Source organism: Octodon degus, unplaced genomic scaffold, assembly GCF_000260255.1.
Source record: "Octodon degus isolate 3935 unplaced genomic scaffold, OctDeg1.0 scaffold00102, whole genome shotgun sequence".
NCBI lineage: Eukaryota > Metazoa > Chordata > Mammalia > Rodentia > Octodontidae > Octodon > Octodon degus.
Window position 1 is genome coordinate 3963909 of NW_004524678.1, and position 14822 is coordinate 3978730.

A 14822-nucleotide genomic window follows, 5' to 3' on the forward strand; every position below is an offset into this window, starting at 1 on the left:
CCTGTGCTTTGCTTAGCTTAGCTTGTTCTAAGTAGGTGCTTTAGACCACTGAGCCATCTCACCAGCCCCAGAAGAACATTCTAAACACGGTTTCAGATAATGCTGATCACAGCAGTCACTGTTCTCACCTCCATGTCGCACAAAAGGAAACAGAGGCTGAGTATTCTGGGCTGGGTATCCTGGACACAGACCCTGGGAGCTAGAGAAAAGCGGGTAGCCACTGAGTGCTCTTGGCAGATCCCCCTATAAGGAAGTGAAGAAGCTAGCCCTGAACAGAGGATGGAGCCGGCCTGCCATGGCCTCAGCCAAGAACTCTGCAGCTGCATAGTGCTTCAGCACTGTCCCCAAATCAAGGAAGAGGGCCCCAGTTGGTCACTGGACACTGGACACACCTAGGAAGGAGTATAGATGTCAGCAGGACAGGTCCCTATGGTCAAGGGCAAATCCTGGTGTCACCTGTCAGCAGCCGCTGTTCCCAGCGGCTGGGATGATGCTGGGCTTTTAGAGAGGCTCCTGGGTTGAGCCACTCAGTATCCATCACCACTAAGGAGCCCTCAGTCACTCACACAGCCAGCAAGATGCTGGAACTTACCCCTAAAGCTGTCTGACTTTGAAGCCTACCTTCAGCTCTGACACCGTATTTGTCCCCATTGCTCTATCTATCTGATTCAGTTGCTACTGGTAGAATAATGGTGATTCTAATATGCTTTTATGGTTTAAACAGTGAGGTAAATGGCACCGAGCAGGTACTTCTGCTGTAAATGTTTGAGCAATCAGCCATAGCGGTGAAGGACAGGGGCTGGCATGGGGGTCGCATACAGCCACGTGCTGCATCACAAGTTCGTTCTGCCCTCCACGCAGCTCCGAGATGCGTTCACAATAGACATGGTGAGGTCTGTACCTTTAATCCCAGGGCCATGGCTGAATGGGGCAAATTTAAGCCTGGGCTGGGTGACTTTGGGACTTCCTGAGACCCTGTCTCAAAATAAACAGGCCTGAGGAGGAATAGTAGCTCAGTCCAAAAGCCCTGCGTTCAGTCTCCAATCAGTCTGCTGACTGGTGCTGCCTGAAGTCAGGCTCCTCCTCTGCCACAAAGACCAGGACACAGGGGCCTGCAAGTCAGGTCTGGGCTGGCGCACACACACCAGCACACCTTCTCATCAAACTTGAGTCTCTAAGGCAGGTGCTTTAAGGAGGTGAGGCTCGGGCTGGGCTGAAGCCTCTAGCTGTTAAAGAGCATCTTAGGGTTTGCTCAGATCTTGCTAGACAAAGGTTAGGGCCTAGTGGAGAAGAGGCTCCAAGGGCCTGGCTGGAGTTTAGGCAAGAAGGGAATCTTGCCATAACCCAGTTAGTAATAAGCGTCAGCTTGACAAACCACCCCGTCCAGAGGCCACCCCAAGGCGGGAGCCTCCCTGTGCTCCTCGGAGGGGACAGCACACTTGCATGTGCTCTTGCAGACGTGTGCACCCTGACACTCCCATTCTCACACTCATTCCTGTCCACATTCGATCGCGCATAGCAATCCACCCCCTCTCGCATGCATACATTCACATGCACATACACTCCAACACTCCCACTAATACACACACACACACACACACACACACACACACACACACACACCCTACTTTTTCCCTGGGCTGTGTGCTTCAGCTGCCAGGCCCGTGGCTCCCAGCCTGTTCACTGCCCCCGCCCTGCCGCTGGACTCAGCAGCAGGCTGGCATGTCCAGGCAGGCTGGCCTCTGAGGGCTGCTTCCCATCCTAGCACAGGCACAGAATGCCTGAAAAGGAGGAAGAGAGGCAGGCAGGCAGGCAGGCAGGCGAAAAGAAAGAAAAGAAAGAGAGGGAAGCAAGGAGAGTAGGAGAAAGGAAGAAAAGATTGTTCTGGAAAGTAGACCCTAAACATTCCACGTAGCAATAAGCTTGGGCTTTTCTGGGCTCCTCTTGTAGTCAAACCCTCCCTGCTTGCCTCTCTTTCCTTTCCTTTCTTTTTTCCTCCTTCTTCCCTTCCTTCCTTCCTTCCTTCCTTCCTTCCTTCCTTCCTTCCTTCCTCTCTTCCTCCCTTTCATTTTCTAAAGAACCCTTGTCAAAGACAGGGGCATTGTGGAGAGGAGAAAGCAGCTTGGCATTGGGTCCAGTACTAGCTTGGCCCCTACTGGCCTGAGATCCTGGGCAGACAGCGGAGTGAGGTAAAGGAACGAGCGCCCACTGGTGCCGTCTACCTGGGAACTTTCAAGCTGAGCCACCCAAGGGGCCTGAGCCTCCACCTCCCCTGCCTCCTGAAGTCCTGGTCAGCTCGCCTGCCCTAGTTTCACACGCTTGCACCACAGATTGTTTTTATTCCTTTCTCTGAGATCGGAGAGCAAAAAGCGTGACTCCAGTATCACACTAGGGTCCGTATCTTGCCTCCCCCATGTGGGTGGGAGGGCTTGACCTCATGTGTCTCCTTTCTGATGCTCTGCATCCAGCAGAGATTAAGTAGGATGCATGTTTAAAGCATCTATGAGTTCCTGATTCATAACAGATGGCCAAGCCACTGTGACCGTTGCAGCTTCTTGCATCTGCATTTTGATTGTGTATCAGTGATGTAATGAGACTAAAACTCGGTATTTGCTTGGAACAGGTGTTGTTCTTCCAAGAGCCTTCCCTCAGTGCCCGTGGTAGCAAAGGCCTCCTTTCCAGGGTTTGCCATTTATTCCCTTGGCACCTGGGAAGAAGGCGGAGTGGGCTCTGCCTCACAGGCCCAGCGATGCCTGCGGCGCCCAAAGGGTGAGCACTGTCCTGAGGGCAGCGCTGGTGTCATGTCTGGGGCCACCGAGGTGCTGTTGCCTTTGCAGCCTCCTCTGTCTTATACCGAGATTGATTCTATTGTTCCATCCCTGTGACCTCAGATTCCAAACAGCCACAAAGTTTCACCCACTACTCAGAGTAAACTGGGGGGATAGTGGCAAGTGAAAGATGCTTACAGTGGAGAAAGGGAAGGAGACACCGCCCGCCCTCTCTCAGGCTCCGCTTTGCCGTCTTCCTGGGAGCCTTGGTCTCTCCAAGCAAGCTGAGAACACCTGGACTGGAAATGGAGCCGTGCTCCCGCAGCGCCGTCATTCTTCCACTCTCCTTCGCACTGACACTTTTTCAGTCGATTAGAAAACAAATACCCAAGACCCGAGCATGTAGCTGCAGAGGCACCGTAGCCAGCTCTTGGGACCAAACCTTGTCACTCTGCTGGCCACATGCACACCCAGAGATCCCGTAATGAAAATGCGCCATGTATCTCTACTTCCTGGCGAATTCACAGGGCGGCTCTGTGGTCCTGAATACAGAAACACCTCTGTGAGCACAAACCTGGAATTGAAATGTTCCTAGGAAACCAGATCCATCACTAGTAAGTTCTGCCGCATCCGACAGGCTTTATAAATGGGATCCAAAGACTATCCTATAAAAACAAGGCTCATATAAATCCTTACTAACGGGGATGTCTTCTCATGATAAATGGCTTTCTAGGACTTCCCGTTGTCTCCAGCTCGGTTTCTACAAGAGAACACAGATTAGGAGAGAGGTTTCTAGGTCTTTATCTTAATAACGCAGTTGCTTATCAAGGACTACCATTAGCCAGGTGAGCAGCGCTAGGGCTGAACATACATAGAGAGAGAGGAAACCTGGACACAAATCCATCCTTGCAGTTTTTTTGTTATTTTGCCATATACACTCCTAGAAGATGTCAGCACTCTACCTACTATTTAGTAATAATCTTTTTCTAAGCATGCAACAACACCTGTCACCACATCTGTACATATGTCACATCTGACTTGCGTTATACAAACACAATTAATTACAAGGTTGCAAAGTAAGAGATAGGGCATCTTCATTTTTGTGTAGCCAAATGAATTTAGTTTCTCTGTTCAAAATTCTCAGTGCCTGTGTCCAAGGCACAGGTTATAATGAAAAAGGGAAGAAAGCTGGTAGTTTTCATCTATCAGAAAAAAAAGAGATGTGAGTTCTAAAAGCAGCAATGAAAAACAAATTCTCCTAAAAAACAAATATTGCAAAATACAGTATGCCTCTCACTGTATGGCTGTACTTCTACACAAGACCCTCTTTTCCTCCTCTGTTTCCTGGGCTCCTGGAAAGCATTCTCACAGACATACTCTCTGCCCCAAATGACAAAGCAGCTAAGTCCCACTAATAAAGAACTGAGCGGCCTTTTGCAACTGTAGGCACCCTTGGTGTTCTTTCCTAGTTGCGCTGGTCTGTCCTGCTGCAGCCTGAGCACAGGAAAGAAGCCCAAGTGATCACGGATATTCTCTAATGCATTCATTCCAGGAATCTGAGCTCCACAGCCCTCCCATCCACAGATGTTTGTGTGAGTAGGAATAAAGAAAGCAAATGACTGGCAGGGAGATAGCCCAGCAGTCTAGGCACTTGGCTGGCATTTGCAAGGGTCCAGGTTTGATCTCCGGTATCGCAAGCTGGAGTGTTCAATCCCAGCGCTGGAGAGGCTGAGACAGGAGGATCACTATGAGTCTGAGCTGTGCAGTAAGACTATGTACCAAATTGATTAACTAACTAATTTTTTAAAAAGCAAATGAAGCTGAATGCCAGCCAACATTTTCTAAACATGCATCATGCACTCTATACTGACAGCGCTGCAGGCTTTACATGTATGTAGTGTCTCATGCACTGCCCACAATACCCCAGAGTACTCTAGCAGGATTTCTCTCATTTTACGGAGGCAGTAAAACCATGTATGAAGGATTGAACAGCCAGTATCCTGCGGCATTTATGAGTTCAGAACGGTTCCTTTGATCACTCCCCTTGATTAGCAAGCGCTTTCTCACAGATTAACACACTCACGCCTCACAATAGCCCAGGAACAAAGCATTGTCACTATTCTCATTTTTCCTATTGGACTAGTTCAGGCTGGGGTGACTTTTGCAAGGTCGTGATCAGTAAGGGACGGAGCCAGAATTTTAACTCCTTCTAAGTGTGTTCTTTCTACCACCCCACTTTGCTTCCACTCAGCATTGGGCATGCGCATTTCCAAGGAGAATCAATGCCTGAGTTTGCATTTAATAAGGCAAGAGGAGAAAAAACTGTTTCAAGGACCAATGGATAGAATTAAGGCACTGTCGTTTTGCTGAGTGGAAAGGGGAGATGAGGCACAGTATGAGCAAGGCCGAGAGCGGGGCTCAGTTTTCACAGAAGGCATTGTGGGAAAGGAGGCGTGTCACTATGTGAGGGATGGATGGCTATGCCAGGCTGCCAGGAGAAGGCAGTGTGTGTCACACACAGTGCCGATGGCTGCAAGCAGGGAGAGCTGCAGGAAGGATCGGACTTCCACAGGAGTGCGTTTTCCCTGGTAAGAAGAAGTCTCATAGAGGGAGAGTCGGATGCTCGCTTGGGTGCTCAGCAATGCCACAGGAACTCACACTCCTCCCCACCCCCACCCCACACCACTCTGGCAGCAACATGCAAGTTAGCAGACTCCACACCTAGCAGAAGTCAGGCACCAGATAAGAGGGGCTGCTGTGGCCACACAGGTCCCGGGTTTGCAGAAAAGCAAATGCTTTCCCAGACCTGTCCAGCCCCAGCCGACTTCCACTGAGCCCCCCCCCCCATGCCCACCAGCAATTCTGTGGGCACCCAGGAAGCAACAAGGCTGAGTGGGCATGTACTTCACACCGCCTGCCCAATGGAACGTTCCTATGTGGGTGTGGGGGTGTGGGATCTCACAAAGAGTCTACTCAGAGGTGGTGTGGCCAGCAGTTAGAGCAACAGGGCTGTACTTGAGCGAAGGACGAGGACATCTGTGTGCAGGCAGGTGGCATGGCGTCCTGCCCTCTGCTTGTCATTACATTTAAGGACCTCAGGGTATCACAGCAGAACCTGACCTTTCTTTCTCCATCCTGTTCTGGATTCTCTTCATTCTTCCTGCCCTGATCCCAGAGCAACAGCCCTTTGGACTGAGCAGTATTGATGATATGCAGATAATCTGACTCACAGTTTTGCATTTGTTCTGAACTCAGGGCCCCATGCATGCTGGGAAAGCACACTACCCCGTTGTTTTTATGACCTTAGCAGATAGGCGTTCAACAAATGGTCACTTCACCCAGAGGACGAGGACTTCTAGGTAGATATGAGCTGGGGAGGACCCTTGCTGGGCCAAAAGTTTTGACAGCTTCTGAGGAGAAACCATATAGGAGCCCCTGGGAGGAGTCTGGACCCTGCTGTTCCCAGAGCCACGTGTACAGATGTTGGCTCAGGGACTCCACTTTAGGCAGAAGGACTCTGGGGAGGTTGATGACTCGGGGCCTTGGGAAATTTCGCTCTGAAAACAGCACTGAGTGGCTTTGTGTGATTCCAGCTCCATGGCTTCCCTTTTCTCTCTGCAGAGCCAGCTTTCCCAGGCCCTGAATGGACTTTCTGACAGGGCCAAAGAGGCCAAGGAGTTTCTGGTGCAACTCCGCAACATGGTCCAGCAAATCCAGGTAACTATGGGGCCCGAGACAGGGCAAACCTGTGGGCTGACATGCAACCGTTGTTGGGAGTTTGCTTCTGTTCTGTTAGGTTTATGTATTCTGGGAAAAAGCCTACTTATATTTTTCCTTCCCAGTGTCTTCCATCCACACAAACACACATATAGACCAACCGCAGACACAGTTGGAAGTGGTGGCCAACTGTGGTGGCCTTCTGCCAACAACCAGATACACAACCTAGTTTTCCAAATGGCCCCTGTCTTCCACACTGAGGTCATAACTCTCTACCCTGTGTATTTAGAAAGGGCTCTTTCTTTGGGAATTTAGGTTGCGATTCCTGAGTTTTTAACAACCCTCTATGTTCCCCAAACGAGTCACTATCATGACATCTTACTTAATTGCAACAGGTCACTTTGGCTCCTCTGTTTTCTTCCTTTCCGTTTTCTTTGCTTTCTCCCTGTCCTCCAATAATACTTCTCAATCTGGACCCTTTCCAGCCATGCTCCCTTGGCGACGGTAATGTCAGATCACTTCATCTGAACACAACGCCCAGCAGGTCAGCCAGCACTGGTAGCTCATAACTCCCCACCATAGCTGAAAGACAGAAGCCATACAGTGACGAGATCCTAAAATAATGACCCTCTCTGCACTGTTTACCATTGTTGTGTTTTGAAGTTTGCCTCACAGAAATACCCTTGACACTGACCTTCAGTAAATAGGTTTTCTGAGTTAATAGTCAGCCCATGTCAAGGCAGAAATGGATTTTTAAATGTAAGTCAGTGTTTCAAAGCTCCACACACTGATTCCTTTGCCTTTGCCTTTGCTTTTTTTTTTTTTTTTTTTTTTTTTTTTTTTTTTTTTGGCATGCATGCCCATGTTAAAACTTTTCACTCCCTAACAGCCTAACAGTTTTGTACACTTCCTTCTGTTTTTCAAAGCAATGGAGTCTATCAATCAGCCCTTTCTTTGCTTCTGCTGGCATAAAATGTGCAGCCCCAGGCTTGTCTCTGCACAGAGCGGGCTTTCTTTCAGCCACAGAACAGTGCCAGGGCCTTCGCAGGGAAAGGAAGCCTTCCCCCATCCCATTACGCCGTACAGGACATAGACAGCTCTTCAGCGAAGCTTTCCAAGGGCCTCCTCTGAGAACTCAAAAGCAATTGCCATGAGAGCCACAATTCAACTTCCACCGACACCAAGCAAGGAGCTGCATGTACAATCACTAAATGCACACCTCACAGGAAGACCTTGTGCTTGAAAAGAGTTGACAAATACATCAGTTTACTATCATACAGAGATCCGATGAGGATTAGATTTGATAGACTAAGTGGCTCTTTTATTGGTTGCTGCCCACCAGATTTACTGTTTACTCCATTAGGTGCAATTTTGTAAGTTCTGTTAATATATCCATGAGTAGTTAGCTTTCATTTACTGTGGCTTATAGTTTTTTGGTTATAACCTAAGAATCCAAATAGCATACACTACTACTTATGTAAAAGAATATCTTTAACAAAAGCCTATAATCCAGTGAGAGAACTGCTTCAATAAGAGATGTATATATTTACATCAAGTGAAATTTTTACACTCAGCATTTAATCTAAACTCTAATTCATATAGTTCAGTTACCTTTCCTTGAAAGTAGTTGTTTCCTATCTGATGTTACAGCCAGGAGATGCCTGTTACAAACACTGGCTGTCCCCACTCAGCTTCCTTAGTGAAAGCCTCCCCCCAACTTTTGCCCATGATTCTTATGTCTTGTAGACCAGCGCTGTCATTGGCTTGCTGTTTAATATTGAAGGCTCCTGCCATTCTCTGTCTCTTTCTTCCACTGAGTTTCATGATTCATCCTCTTCTTGCACTGACCATACTCCTATTCTTCCTGGTCACCATGTTCCACCATCTACAGTGGCCCTGTGGCCCAGAGGGACTTGTGTGCCACTGTACATACTGAAGCTTTGTGTTACCTACTGTCATGCAAACTGTGGAGATGAGCGTCTCTTGGGAGAATGAATTTAGATAACAAAATCTTACCCCTCTCTATCTAACTTCAAAGCAAAACATGGCCACTGTGGAATGATATGTACCTGCCTACTTGCAAATAACCTGCTGTGCTTTGTGGCCAGGGCTCCTTCCTGATCCTTGCGGCAGGCACAGCTTCCCCACACAGGGTCTGTTTGCTCCTATTGCCTTGTGCCTAACCATGTGCTCTCTCACGCAGGAGAACAGCGTGGAGTTTGAGGCCTGTCTGGTGGCCCAGTGCGACGCCCTCATTGATGCCCTCAATAGAAGGAAAGCACAATTGCTGGCCCGGGTCAACAAGGAACATGAACACAAGCTGAAGGTGAGTGTGGCCCTGTTAGGGGCAGGGGGGGAAGGAGGCAGGCTCAGGACCAGATGGGCCAGCTGGGGGAAGAGGGGGGTATCCTGTCCTGGACGAGAGGGTACCATGCTCACAGCCTGAGTAGGCTGGCCAGAGAGGAGCAGGTGCAGCCCCATCATCCCTCTGGCCCTCAGCCTCCGATCCAGCGTGCGTTGCATGACTCCTCTGGGCTCTGGTCCAGGTACACAAATAAGAAACCCAAATCCTGCTTTCTCCTATTCTGCAGGAAGGATAAGCAGTGAGCCAGGTAAGTCAGTAGGAGATGCAATCATGTTGGTCAAAAGCGCTAAGCAGAAAGGAAAAAACAAAGGCAGGAAACAGGGATGGTGAGGGAGGAAATTTCAGATGAGGTAGCTGGCATGGCCGCGCAGAGGCAGAAGAGTATATCTGAACAGGGAAACGCTGTCTGTACTTCCTAGAAAGCAAAATGTGTCCCAACTTTTGAAGTGAACTTTGCAATTGATAGCAGCACTGACACTCATCACCACGCAGTGGGTGAACCCCACTAATTGTAAGTCTGGGCCCAACTGGGAGGACCAGAGACATCTGCCATCCCTTCCATCGTGACAGGATGTGGGCGGTGAGACTCGAGAGCAAGTCTCGGTGGATGGAGCGGGGAAGCCGAGGAACAGAGCGGCGGGCCACAAGCAGAAGGCCGCTCGTGTGCTCAGCCGACCTCGGGTGGCTCCGTGGGTGTGCGCGTGTGGGTGCACGCTCTGTGGGTCCAGGGTTGGGGTGGAAGCAGAGGTGGGGCGAGGCCAAAGGCTCCTGTTGAGGTCTGGCAGTCAGCATCGGGAGGTCGAGTCACAGGGCCGACTAAGGCCTGGATCACAGTCCAGGAAGTACAGGTGTCGCCTAGCAGGTCTGTGACAGGCATGGGTCCCTGGAGAACAAGAGAAGGCCTGTATGTAAAGTACGAGGCCTCTTGTAAGTGAACCAAGGTTGAGTTTCAAGAATGGAGAAATGAGAAGACGCAGCTGACAAGATTGGGGGCTAGAGCTTGGCAGCGGGAAGCTCTGAGCGGGGCCTGGACACAGCTTGGGATGACCAGCTAGACACCAAGAAAAGGAACCAGTGTGAACCAGGCCTGGAGAAGGCCAGCCAAGCCCAGACCTGTGCAGAAGGCTGCTGCTCATTATGTGCCCGGCCTTCATTCAGACCCTGGGGCCCAGAGAGCTCTGCCAGGAAGTCGGAGCCAGGAGGCAGCCTAAAGAAGACTTTCCCCGCGGAAGCAGCACTGTTCTTTCCACAGAACCAAACCCAACCATGGCTTCGTCCTCTAAGACGCCCTCCTCCCCACCCACCTGCAACTCTTCCAAAGGCATTCAGACTCACACACCTGCTTCTTTGGGCCCCAAAGGAAGGGTGGTGATACAGTGGCCAACCAGACCTTTCTTTCCCGCTTTTGGGAGATGCCTGGCTGTCGTAGGGGAGGGCAGGGTAGAAACGAGGCAGGCAAGGGACTAAGCTAGGACTAGGTCCAAACCAGAAAAGGTTCGTGAGGCCTGCGCTCCAGGATACAGTCTGCCAGCCTGACCTCCAGCTAGTGTCTATCAGTGGCAAGCCTCGGGGGTGTCCCTGACAATCAGCAGCAGCACATTGTACCTAGGACAGACACATGGATTCCTAGGTAAAGAAAACTGTAGATTTTAAAATTAGAATAGGAGCCATAAATTGGGAACAGAAAGTGCCCCAGTGTCTATGGTCCAGTTCTTTGCCTTTGAACTCCTTAAGAGGCCACCATCTGTGATTCACCTTATGTATATATGATTTATAAAACAGGGGAAACCTGAGGTGGTACTACAGGTTCTCACGATTTTTACCCAGAGTTGCCTGGAAGTTTCTCATGTGGACACATCAGTCTTGTTTACCTGCAGCGATCAGGAAAATGGTTCTGCCCCAGAAAGTACCTTCATCCAAGGTACTCAGGGGAGGGCCCGGTGAAAATTCTTTTCTAGAGCCAGCATTTTAAAATCCGAATTAAAATCTGGAAAAGCTGTGACACAGGACCCTGCAATAGCCCAGGCAGTAACACAAAATAAACATCTGTGGTGACCCCAGCTCAGCTGCAATAATGGCAATAGCAAAAGCTTCAGGATACTTTCTTTGAGCTAATACTACATGAGGTATGGTAGAAAAATATTATGCTCGTTTTTTAAAATTACACTAAAAGACATAGCCATTAATCCTCCCCCTCAAAATATCCCCCTTGCTTCAAAAATATATCATGCCATTGTTCTTGCCATTTTCTTTTTTTTTTTCCATAATTTTATTGAGAAACAAAAAGCAATGAGACAGTTTCAAATCAAATTGGTAGGACAGTTCCAATAATTAACACATTGCACACATTCTTCGTTCTTGCCATTTTCTACAGCAGCTCTAGAAGTCCTCTTCTGACCATCTGTAGTTGCCCTGAATCCATTCTTTTTTTCTTTTTTTCTTTTTTTTTTTTTTTTAACCAGGGACCAAACTCAGGACCTTGTGCTTGCCAGGCAGGCCGCTGAGCTATCTCTCCAGCCCTCTGAATCCGCTCAAAACAGTTCCCTTTTGCCTTTGGGAGGAGCCAGAAGTCACAGGGTGCCAGATCCAGTGAATAAGGTAGACAAGGACACAGCACCACGTTTCTACAAGCCTGCCTCTCAGGTGGATGGCCCTGGAGGGGGCAGCATCCACCACCTTTTAGATCACACCTCATCAATAGGTGTGTCCTGTGATCAGTCCCAAGGACTAGTGGATGTTTCCATCCTCATCACCTGCTCTGACATGGCTAGGAGCTTGTCACTGCAGCCCTTCATTTTAGCACTGTTCAGAAAAACAGAATTTGATTCTGCTAGCCGCCCTCTGACTATCATGTGAGCCGCATCTACCTGTGTACAATACAAATGTACCTGGCCTTGAGGGATGAACAGGACAGCTGGAGTTTTCCCCACTAAACTGTGGCAGAACTGTTTGCATACCTAGCCCTAAAGTGGAACTTTTTCTCAGTGGACACTGCTAGCACTTTCTGGCCCCAGCACCAACACATCGCCAGATCCCACGTTCCTGGGACTGTCCTCATGGCCTCCCTTGGGGTCCATTTGTGTGGGGCAGGCCACCCAGCAGGGCAGCCTGATGCACAGCTACCCGGCTGTCCTCTTTCTACCCTACGCAGACCGCAAAGGACCACAGAAACAGGAGGCAGGTGGCTGCTTGCCCCCGTGGCAGCAAAGCTGTTCTGTCTTCAGTCTCAAGCAGTTTGTTTCTCTCCTCTTTCCGGAGGATAGTATTTGTCATTGCTTATAAAAACAACATGAAAAAGCCCTCCTGTCACCATGACTACTGCTAGGAGCCTCTATGGCTCCCTCCCTCTTCTTTTCTCTTTTGGTCTCTGTCTTTTCTTTTTCTTTCTTTCTTTCTTTCTTTCTTTCTTTCTTTCTTTCTTTCTTTCTTTCTTTTTTTTATAGGGTCTCACTAGGCAGCTCAAACTGGTAGTGATCCTCCTGTTTTCAGCATCCCTAGCGCTGGGATTACAGGCGAGACTCAGTGGGCTGTTCAGCACACCCCAGGGGGCGGGGCCAGCGTACTTGTGGTGCCAGGGATAGAACCCCGATCCTTGTGCTTGCCTAAGCAGGTACTCAGTCTCTTGAGTTGTCTTGCTGGCCCTTTTCTCTTTCTTGTCACTTTTGCTGCTACTGAGAACTCTGAGGAAAGACTGGCCTTGTGCAGGCATCCCACTCGCCGAGCACACTGTTCCTCCTCTTGTCTTGGTTGTCCGATCCACCATCACCATACTGCAGTGTTCTCGGGTTCTTCCGCTTCCCCTTGTGCTCTCTGGGGGCGGCCTTCAGCTGACAAAGGAGACTCTGTGTGTGTGTGTGTGTGTGTGTGTGTGTGCGTGTGTGTGTTCCTGGCAACTTTCTCTCCTTGAACAACTGTGCTAGAAAGTGAATGTGTGCTTATAGCCTCTGTAATCTGCTCACGTCCCTCCTGTCTGAGAGTAGAGACTCACAGCTTGAGCACATCTACTGATTCTGGTTCAGGGGCAAGGTGGGCTGGGTGGGGAGGACCCCAGATTCCGCACCTTAGACACTCGGTTGAGAGGTCACCCTTGGTCACTCACCAGGTCTCTAACTTTGAGCAGCTCTATGGCTTAGTTTATTTTAGCTGTATAAAATACAGCTAGAAGTAGCTCTCACTCCGTGAGATGTTGTAAAGCTCTTAGCCCAGTTCTCGATACTTGTTAGCTCTTATTTTTGCTAATAGTTTGAGAGAAGATAACTGGAAATGTAGTTTCAGTCAACACACTGACCAAGTATTTCTGGGAACTGTTCCCCATAATAGCCTAGTTCATTGGGGAGAATTAGCCCATGCAACTGATTTTATTATCTCTGAATAACTTCTTTAGTGATCTGAGTTTATAATTGACCATTCTCTAAAATACTTCCCAAAGTTTGGTGAGCTATTAAAATAAAAGTTTAAAAAAAGCAAAAGAAGCGTTGAGGGTTGTGCAGATGTTGTCACACATTTTAGGCATCCTGTTTGAAATGTAAATTATAGTTAATTTTATGCTGTAGCTTGAAAATAATGCTGGGAGCCATATGTCTATTTTCAGGATGTAATAAACTAAAGCAAATATCATAAAGCTACCCAAAAGGCAAATATTTTTAGCTTTCAAAAAATAGTCTTGGCTTGTATTTGGAATTATGTAGGCAATATCCCCGTGATTGGTTGAGCCAGCTAGGTCCCTAAGTTTCTTGTCCCAGCTGTACATCAAGTTAGTGTCCTTCCTGGGTCTTCCTCAGGTAAGGTCCTAAACTTTCCTGACAATCTCTGTTCTCCACAAGGACTGTATGACCACGTTAAAATTCAGGATCATTGTCATCTGTGCTTTTCTTCAAAACTTAATGTGTCATTTTCTTTTAGAAGGCTCAGAGTAATATCTGAGAATTATTTTTAGTCATGTCACATCCAAAATTCGAAATAATTCTGAAATCATCTCAAATGTGTTCTCCTTCCAGCGTTTTAGAATAAATAGTACAAGGTGATATGTGTCTTCTCGGCTAGCATTTAACTCTAAGATCCTCTGGAAGAAAAACATGTTATTTAAAAGTTAGAGCTTTTACAGTTATTCTGGAAAAAAAATCTAATCTTTGATTTCTGTGTTTGGCTGGTAAACTTAACATACTCAGTGAAGATGATTAGTGATAATGATAAATGTGCGTACCAGCCAGAGTTTATATGTAGGCCTAGTGTACCAGTGTGTTTTGTTAAAATCATCATTTTTAGGGCAGGCAAGATAGCTCAGTGGATTAAGTGCCTGCTTCGGCAAGCACAGGGACCATGGTTCAATCCCTAGCACCAAGTATTGTGCTGACCCTGCCCCTGGGCACATTGGGCTGGCCACGGAGTCCAGGCCTGGAGGTGAACATCAGTACTCCCAGCACTGGGGAGGCTGAAAACAGGAGGATCACTAGGCATCTGAGCTGTGTAGTGAGGCCTTGTACCAAATACATTTAAAAAAATACATAAAATTTTAAAATTGTCATTTTTAAAATTTGTATCTTGCTGAGCATTTACACATATTGCCTGTTACATTCCCATTATGTTTGCAAGAAATTAATTACCTGACCATATAATTAAGAGTACAAAATTTCATAATGAATCTGTGACATCTTGTATGGTGAAGCTATTTACCTCAGCGATGCTATCTTTGTTTCCCAGTAGGCAGATGACCCTCTCATTCAGGAGTGAGAGAGGAAATCTGTCCAAACGCACAGAGAATTTTAAAATAACTACATATGATTTGACTGCATACAGTTGTTGCTAGCAAGAAAAAGTAACTAATTCAAAACAACCACCAGGCCAATCCCAATAAAATGACTGCAAAGAGTTGGGTTACAGCACCCATTAGGATGAAGACGTGGAAAAATTAGGCCCTTGGAATACCTAGAACCTTCTCACTGTCCTCTGCCGATGGTGGGAGGGGCCAACTC

At 48.1% G+C, this 14822-nt stretch overlaps 1 protein-coding gene across 4 annotated transcripts in view; it reads left to right on the forward strand.

The window, feature by feature from the left end:
- Positions 1-14822, forward strand: part of Trim9 (tripartite motif containing 9) — a 116363-nt gene that overhangs the window by 58293 nt on the left and 43248 nt on the right. For all 4 annotated transcript variants that reach the window (XM_004638755.2, XM_023723761.1, XM_023723759.1 and 1 more), the window contains exons 2-3: positions 6390-6485; positions 8689-8811. In XM_004638755.2, coding sequence (XP_004638812.1) covers positions 6390-6485; positions 8689-8811 — 219 coding nt within the window. The remainder of the gene's footprint in view (positions 1-6389; positions 6486-8688; positions 8812-14822) is intronic.